General features: G+C 45.0%; 1 protein-coding gene across 1 annotated transcript; it reads right to left on the reverse strand.

Moving 5' to 3' along the window:
* Positions 1-898: 898 nt before the first annotated feature.
* On the reverse strand, positions 899-8,724 carry slc34a2a (solute carrier family 34 member 2a). The gene is made up of 14 exons (XM_010888139.4): positions 8,140-8,724; positions 6,554-6,681; positions 6,120-6,248; positions 5,457-5,600; positions 5,236-5,347; positions 4,702-4,771; positions 4,416-4,541; positions 4,221-4,310; positions 3,983-4,103; positions 3,646-3,813; positions 3,202-3,318; positions 2,423-2,547; positions 2,110-2,310; positions 899-1,969 (listed from the first exon to the last, which is right to left on the reverse strand). The coding sequence occupies exons 1-14, from the start codon at positions 8,382-8,384 to the stop codon at positions 1,625-1,627; spliced, it is 2,121 nt and encodes a 706-aa protein (XP_010886441.2). The 5' UTR covers positions 8,385-8,724; the 3' UTR covers positions 899-1,624.
* Positions 8,725-9,176: the final 452 nt, after the last annotated feature.

Genomic DNA, 9,176 nt, shown 5'->3' on the forward strand with positions numbered 1-9,176 from the left:
CCCATTCAGTCTATGTCACTCTGTATTACTGTACAGTGGTGTTCCCCATTCAGTCTATGTCTCTCTGTATTACTGTACAGTGGTGTTCCCCATTCAGTCTATGTCTCTCTGTATTACTGTACAGTGGTGTTCCCCATTCAGTCTATGTCTCTCTGTATTACTGTACAGTGGTGTTCCCCATTCAGTCTATGTCTCTCTGTATTACTGTACAGTGGTGTTCCCCATTAACTCTTTCACTCTATATCTCTCGGTGTCTCTCTATATTAATGTTCTGCAGTGTTCACCATTAACTATGTATCTCTTTATCTCTATATTAATATACTGTAGTGTTCTCCATTCACTCGGCATCTCTGTGCCTCTCTGTGTGTCTCTATGTTCATTAACTGTAGTGTTCCCCTGCTCTCCACATAGATGTCTGTATCTCTCTTTGTGTGTATGACTTGCCATGCATGGTGAACATTGTGTCTGGCAATGACGTGTTGATGCCGTCAAGTTCCACTTCTCATGTCATGTGATCATCTGGTGTCAAGCCATTTGTAGAGCAACTCACTGGGGTGTGGAATATTACTGGATTACTGGTATATGTATATATATACTCACACACATGATTCTTCATGGATTTCTGGTCTTGGAGTCCTTGTGTTCTCCCACCTCATCAAACATTATATGACCAGATTCAGTGCTTTTACCTTGGCCAGGGGAGGGTGCACAAAGTACTGACCTGAGTGTTTTTGAGAAAATGTATTTATGATTCATAATGTACTTCTTTTAACGATTTTACTTCAAGCGTTCAGTATCTCTCATTTTGGGTGAAAGATCACGCTGATAAACAACAATTATATTGGGTTCCAATAATTCTGTTGTTTTCTAATCTTTACCATGGGTTCCAATAATTACATTGTTTTCTAATCTTTACAATGGGTTCCAATAATTCCGGAGGCCATTGTAGACAGGTATGATTAGACCTGTTGAAACCTGCAGCTAACCTTATTCGGTATTACAAACTTTTATAGAGCAAGAAAGCCACTCATTTATTTTTAATATGAAACAATTGTCAACACAATGATCATTGGTTTGTAATCTGTTCAGTTATATTTAGAACCTGAATGTCAAAATCATCATGCCTACATTATCGACAGCACACTCTCAGATGTTCACACTCTTCAAAACAATAAATTACAAAATAATCTGCTCCATATTCCTTGAATACAATAATTACAGTATTTACAAAATAATTTAGTCCAATGACATCATAAAACGATGTGTTACATCAGAAAAATATGTTTGATTACTCAACAAATATACATTAATATTAAAATGTTATTTTCTTGAAAAAAAACAGACATGATAAACATTTATCTCATCAGTTGGATGGTTGGTATATACACTTTGTAATTAATAACTTATTTCATCATATGGCACCAGGGTTGGAAAATTCCAGAAGGTTTTCCAGAAATAATTTTTGGAATATTCCTAGATCAAGTGGAAATGAACGGAAACTCTGCAAACCGCCAACGAAGATTGTTGGAATACCAAATAATTTTTCACCTATGTCGCCCCTAACAACCACATTAAGGAAAAATAACCAGGCCAAACACCATAATGACCAAATCGTTAAGACTCATCAAAGGTGCGTGGCTTTCGAAACCCTCTCTCTTTCCCTGTCGTCCTTGTCCACGGCTGAACCGTTGCTCATGGCCGGGTTGTCGTACATCTCCAACACACGATCTTCGGTCTGGCGCTCGTCCTCCTCCCCTCTGGCCTGACAGCATTTGCAGCAGCAACAGCACTTCACGGCAGCAATGGCGAACAAGCGGTCCCAGGGTTCAAAGCTGTGGGCCCACAGAGGCAGGAAGTCCCAGGAGCGCAGCACCAAAGGGAGCCAGCGGGGACGACGCGCCTGGAGAATGTTCACCATGATGACGGCGATCAACACCACCACTAAGGGGACTCCCACGCCAACCAGCACCTAGGAAGAGGCCGAGAGGAGAACAAGGAGAGCGGCTTGGCTGCAATCAAAACAATCAACCACGCCCCATAATCAGTTAACCACATATCCAATCAGTCAACCACTCTTCACGATGTCTCAACCGACCAACCGACACTCACCTCCCAGCCGGCCATCGACAAGCCGAAGACAAAGAGGGGCAGAGCGAAGAAGGCGGTGACGATGTAGACGCCGGCAAACCAGCGGTACTCCGCGGTGATGTTCCCCAGGGCCTTAGCCAATCGGATGGGAATGCGGGTGAAGGGGATTGGATACCACAGGATGATACCGGATAGGTTGAACAGGAAGTGGATCAGAGCGATCTGTAGGGCAATCAGCAGGAGATGAGGGGGGGGATGTGTGGTGTGTGTGTGTGTGGTAAGGTGTGTGTGTGGTAAGGTGTGTGGTGTGTGTGTGGTAAGATGTGTGTGTGACCTGTAGGGAGTCAGCCAGGGTGTCTCCAGGGGCTGCCAGGGCTGCCAGTATAGCCGTGGTTGTTGTGCCGATGTTGGAGCCCAGAGACAGAGGGTACGCCCTTTCAATGCTGATCACTCCAATACCTACGCGCACACACACACAGGCAGAAGGAAACACATATCACCACTCGCGCACACGCGCACACACGCACACACACACCTGTCAATCTTGTTTTGATTAAGTGAGCAAACACCAGCCAACCACGGTCAGCTTTACAACACAATGTCAATCATCATCAATAAAATGTATTTATAAAGCCATTTTTACAACAGCAGTTGTCACAAAGTGCTTTTACAGAGACACCCGGCTTTAAAACGTCTGAGGTCCGCCCACCCACCAGGCCTTGTCAATAACATCGCACCTCCACATCTGCTGAAATGTCATTCATTAACGACGAAAGATACCACTCCGTGGAAGATACACTGAAACAGCTCTCTCTCTCTCTAATACCCTGTATTATGACCTCCTGAGGTGACAAGTGGGGAGATAACCAAGCAGAGGAAGTTTTCCCGGTCAAGGCTGAAAACCCCTGACCGATAAGGCAGGTTTGCTGATGTTCGTCTGCTAAGTAAAGAGCGTATTGTCCTCCCCTCTGCCAAGTCATAGGACTCGTCTGTATGCAGACTGTCTCCGCGTGATAAACCTTGTCAATACATAAATATAGAATTTGTTCGCCTGCCTTTTCAACTACCGTTGGTCCATTGAGAAAGAACTGAGTAGAAAAGGGAGAGACTCACCGACGAGAGGAGTAATAGCAGAGGTGAAGACGGAACTACTCTGGACGATAAAGGTCATTCCAGCTCCTACCAGGATGGCGATGTACCCAGTCACCCAGCCAAACGGGAAACGGAAATCTGCACACACAGGGGAATCCCAGTTTACACGTTGTAGGGCAGTCTGTTCAAACTGCGTGTCCTCGTTTGACAGGACTTATTTGGCCCCACGACAGCCACGATTTAACCCCCTGTCAGCCTGGACCCGACATAAGACAGAAAACAGCAGTGGCCCAGAAAGAGCTGCAAAACTCAGGTAACTCCAGAGGTTTTCCCAAAGTCCCTGTTGGAATATCCTGTGTGAAAAAGGAAGAAACAGAAACCTAATGATTTGTGTAAAACCCGGGGATTCTTTTGCAGTCCCAGACCTCCCGGGATACAGGTGGGGCGCCCCTTCGTCGGGATCACCTGTGTTGATGACCTTCTTGATGACGACGGCCACCTGTCCCTTCAGCATGGAGTTGAGCAGCTTGACGATGAGGATCAGGCAGGTGCAGAGCGCCAGCAGAGACAACGCCAGCAGGATCAGACCCACAGACAGGTCGGACAGGTTCACGTCCACAAACAGGTGTTTACCTGGACGGAGGGGCAGAACACACACACACACACAGACGGAGAGGTACAAACGGGGACACACTTTAGGGCACAACCTCCAGGTTAGGTGGACAGATTTTACTGTAAAATCATTGCCAGGAGCAGTTTTCTCTACTCATCGTTTTATTTTTGGTTTGTATTGTTTACTGACATTTCTGTATGTTGAAGGTTTCGGAGACATTCTTCAGGGTGTAACAGAACTCGGGGAAACACCAGCACATGCTGGGGGAGGTGCAGTTCTCTTTACTGGGAACGGTCTCGTTCCTTAGGGTCTACAACACACACACACACACGTGCGAGCATGTGTCAGCGTGTTGGCATGAGCTTGAGAATGTCGTTTGGTTCGCCACATTGAAGTGGATCTGTATGCAGTTGGCGTGTTCTCTTACCGTGTTGGTGAACGTTTTGCACCATTTCAATATTAGACTCTTATTCCTGTTTTCGGGGTCGGCAATACCGCTGATGACATCACCGTCCAGCTGAGGAAGAAAAAGTGGAAGGGGGGCGGGGCCTGAGTCCAATTCAATGCCTATACTCATCCTGGATAACAGAGGGTCAGCAGGACGTGGATGATGTGGTCCTACCTGGACGATGGATTCCGTGAGGGGGTCGGTGATGACATTGAGGAGGTCCGGAGCGTTATCCCCGCTCTGGATGTGGAAGGAGTCAATGATCAGCTTGGTCAGGTGATACATGTATCCGGATGCCACCTGTCAGAAAGACGCGGAGAGACAGACAGACAGACAGACAGAGAGACACGAAGCTGAAGGAAAACCTATGTCACAGTAACAGCAACAACACGGATTGCGAGGAACATCCTTGCATTTCAAATATGTTTCTAAACGGGTGGTTTAAAAAAATGCGGCACACCTCCAGGGGCAGCAGGACCAGCACCGACAGCCAGTTGAAGAAGTCGTGGACGGTGGCCCCGGCAAATGCCCTGAGAACCAGGATGTAGACCGGTCAGCTGACAGCAGCGTGGGCGGAACTACTATGAAAGCTTTAACGAGCTACCGATTAATGCACGCTGAAAGTTAAATAAATTAAAATGTACTTAAAAGTTGAAAAAGAACTACGTCCAAACTACGTCCAAACTGCTTTGTGAATGATTTTTAAATGTAAATCAGAAAATTGTAAGGACAGATCACTGTTCAGTAATAATGTGTGTTGACAAAATCTGTAATTTAGCCTATTAAACACGAAAGGATGTCTCAAGCAGGCAGGTATGGTGGTGACTGCTTCAGAATCTGCTATGAGTGTCTAGAGATGCTGACTTGATGAGTCCCAGCTTTTTTACTCTCCAGGACTCCCTCCTCTAACCAACATTGGTGCTGACAGACAATATATAATGTTTCATGCTCCAGTCTTTCACTTTTTTGGAACTTTGTGGGAATGAATTTAAACCTGCGGAACGTGCTTCGGTTGCCAGCTTGCGTCATGGCAACTAGCGTGTTGGTGACAGACGTTCCGATGTTGGTCCCCATGATGACAGGCACAGCCATCTTGACCTGTAGCACTGTCTCACATACAATAAAACATCACATAAAACATCATTATCTGTGTGTGCGTGCATGTGCGGGCGTGCATGTGCGTGCATGTGTGTGTGTGCGTGTGTGTGCACTCACGTCCAGAGGAAACCATGCTGACCACGATAGAGGATGAGGTGGAGGAGCTCTGCACCAACAGGGTGACCAGCACTCCAATGACCAGACCGGCCAGAGGGTTTGAGAGAACAGACCCCTCTGTGAAGATTTCCCCCGCTGCCTTCCCTGGTTGAAAACGTTCACATTATCACATTATCACTTGTCTGACCTGGGTTAGAACATTCACATTATCACCTGTCTGACCTGGGTTAACCCGTTCACATTATCACCTGTCTGACCTGGGTTAACATGTTCACATTATCACCTGTCTGACCTGGGTTAAAACATTCACATTATCACCTGTCTGACTTGGTGAAACTTGCGAAAACTAAACCAAGAGAATGCGAACAATTTGGATATTTCCCCTATCCCCCCATTTTGAAAAAAATAAAAATAAAATCGGTTTAGGGATTGGGTTTTGGGAAAAACATATTTGGGCATAGTGTTAGATTATTATAATTTTTTGGGTTGGCCATTAACGGTTAGATTTAAGGTTAGGTTTAGCTACCACTGATTAGGGTTAAGGTTAAGTTTAGGTATTAGGTTATTGAGGGAGGGGCTAGGGCTAGGGTTTGGCCTAGAGAATAGGAAACATGGACTTCCTGGTCAAGGTGAGACATGCCACCGTGTTTGTGTATTGAATACCTCCAACCAGCTGGAAGGCCGAACTGAGGATATCTAGAGAGCAGACGAACAGATAGAGGAGTCCCAGTAGCAGAAACCCTTTCAGAATGGATGTCAGCACCCTACACACCTTCCCTTTGGTGTCCAGGTCTGAGAAGGGGGAAGGAGAGAGGGGAAAAGATGAACTAGATGTCGTAATACCATACAAACTAATGTCATTATACCATACAAACTAATGTCGTTATACCATACAAACTAATGTCGTTATGCCATACAAATATGTTCATATTTTTCAATGGTGCTATGCATAGTTACTGAGAAGAAACCATTGCAAACCAACCTGTAATTCAAAGAGGGGATTTTTTATTTATCTTTTTTAAAATTTATTGTTAAATGCTTGACTTTAGAAAATTCAAGCAAAATTCATACAAAAGCTTTTGAACTGTGACCCTTACCGGACCATGTCGGCCCAGCATCCTGTAGTTCTGGTAAGTCCCACAGGTCAGCGTCTACCAGGGCAACAGTGGAATGGGCCGGCGCCATGGAGACAGGCTTCTCTTCCATCTCACAGCACTTCAGTTCTCTGAGTCAGAATTGCAGGTATTTATTTCCACTCACTTTCAGATTTTTGCACACATTATCACAGCCCACCAGCACTGAATATGGTACTGGACTTTGTGGTGTACAATCACATTATGCTGGAAACTAGTACTGAACACTAGCACTCGATAAAAACTACCAGGTCCACACCAGCCGTTGAACTACCAGGTCCACACAAGCTGTTGAACTACCAGGCCCACACAAGCTGTTGAACCAGACACATGGTGGCAGCAGACACATCAAAACAAGATCAAAGGTCTTTATTGATTCTTGGAATTAATAAAATACTGAGTGACTAACAACTTCTTATATCAGTGTTTTATTTGGTTGATGGAGTTCATCTTTAATGGCTGTCCAATCATTAACTGGACAGACAGACAGACAGACAGGCAGGCAGACAGGTAGGGAGACAGGTAGGTACATTACTGTCTTATAAATATTTTATTACCTCTGTGACATTCCACTTTTAATGGTTGCTCAATCATTAACTGGACAGACAGACAGGTAGATGTCATTGTTACGTATTTAACCTCAATTAACTTTTGATTAATTGTTTTTTTATTATAAAATGGGTACTAAATAAATATCTTATCTTTAGAGAGAAACAGGCCAACACGTGAACATGCACACACACACACACACAAACAAAATACACACACCGACTAAAATATCAGGGCATTGATTTTAGCCACATGGTTAGATTACAACACTTTCCATTGTCCTAGTTCCAGGATGAATTACTATCTAATTTAAGCTGTATATTTTGTATACTTTTGTTATGATAAGAGATCAGACTGTCCTAATATTCGACTTCACACAAACAGTAAATAATGGCCAAAACTGAATACTGAACCAACAGCACACCTGTGAATTACTGTCGGATCTTGGTGATTTAACCTAAGCTGAGAGATAATTAAGGCTGTGTTCAAAGTCCCATAGCAATGTTTACTGTACTTTATGTATGCTATTCAGCCTGTGTGCACACTTGTATTTATGAAGTGAAAACTGTTTTCAGGGGAGTCATATCTGTGATGGAGTAGAATTTGTAACAGAACAATTTCTTTCCATCGATATTATAAACCAGTCCAATTCCCCATGAAAGACACAGATTAAACCAAATCCTGAAACATATTATAGTTTCTGGTTTGCAACAGGGAATTGTATTCTATATCTGTGAAAACGTCAAGGCAAATTGAAAAACACAAATTAAAGGCACAAAGTACAAAAGCCAAGATTTACTGTTAAACTTTCCCTCTGTCTGCCGCCACCTCATCACACAGGCTGATAAATCCATCTGTACATATAACATGTACCTCTGGAATGTTCCCTCTGATGTAATGCTCCCAAAGCTAAACATAAACAGAACCCACAGCCAATGTGTTCTGGCACCCCATTCACTACAAGTTGAGTGGGTCTACACAGTGTCCGTGTCAGAACTCACCTTAGACGGGGGCAGGTGCTACGGGTCTGTGGCCTCGGAAACCCAGCGATCCCAGCTGGATACGGAGAGCTCAGTGGTCTCAGGAACACGACAGTCAGTCCCTCTCCCAACAGGGACCTGGCTGTAACCGGGATATAACGCCCGGCGTGGACACGTGCTGCTGATGAGGTCAGATCTTCCCGGTGAGATCCTCCGACTCGATTGGCCGCCTTATCTGTTGCTGGGGCGATGAGGTCCCTGTGCATGCGATATGGGTGTGGTGGAATCACACCTCGGACCTTTTCCGAGGCGAACCAACCTCGGCTGAACTCGGATGTAGTGTACCGCCGTCCTGGCTACAGGTAGACGTCATCAGAACGCCTGCTTGTCCGGTTGGAGGACATCTGACAACCGGTTCAAGGTTAATCGACACCTCACCTTTGGTCCAGAGTTCTGCCTTCACCTGGCCTCCCTGTGCTGAGGTGGGTTATCTGTCTCTGTAGCAGGTGTCAGTTCTCTGTTTTATAGTCACATTTAGGGGTGTGACTGATGGGGGGGGTGTCATACACCAAGGCTAAGGTTTTTCCTATCTACTGATATAGACAGCATGAAATGGGATGTGACTCTGTGAGTGTGTGTATGTTGGATGGGTTGGTCGGGCTGAGAGCCAAATGTAGGGCTATTTAAAAAGTGTGCACGGGTGTGCGTGCACGTGCTTTTGCTGTGTCCCATTCCCCCGCAGGAAAGTGATGTAGGCCACCATCATCAATCAATGTGATTTCCTCAAACATTTTCTGTTCAATTTTCCAAGCGCTTGACATTTTCCTCTCTCCCTGAATAAACTGTGTGTTTGCGCTTGTGTTCACTGGAATGACCCTATTTTACCCAACAAGTCAGTCATCATCAGTCATGTGCCCAACACCCACAGTCCGAATGACATCCTATTCCCCACATAGTGCTCTACTTCTGACCAGTTTCTAGCGTATCACAGGGAATAGGTTGCCATTTTGGATGCATAATTAGTCATCAATCATGAGCTGGCTTAGAGTGATCGAAAC

Source organism: Esox lucius, chromosome 25 (genome assembly GCF_011004845.1).
Source record: "Esox lucius isolate fEsoLuc1 chromosome 25, fEsoLuc1.pri, whole genome shotgun sequence".
Lineage (NCBI taxonomy): Eukaryota > Metazoa > Chordata > Actinopteri > Esociformes > Esocidae > Esox > Esox lucius.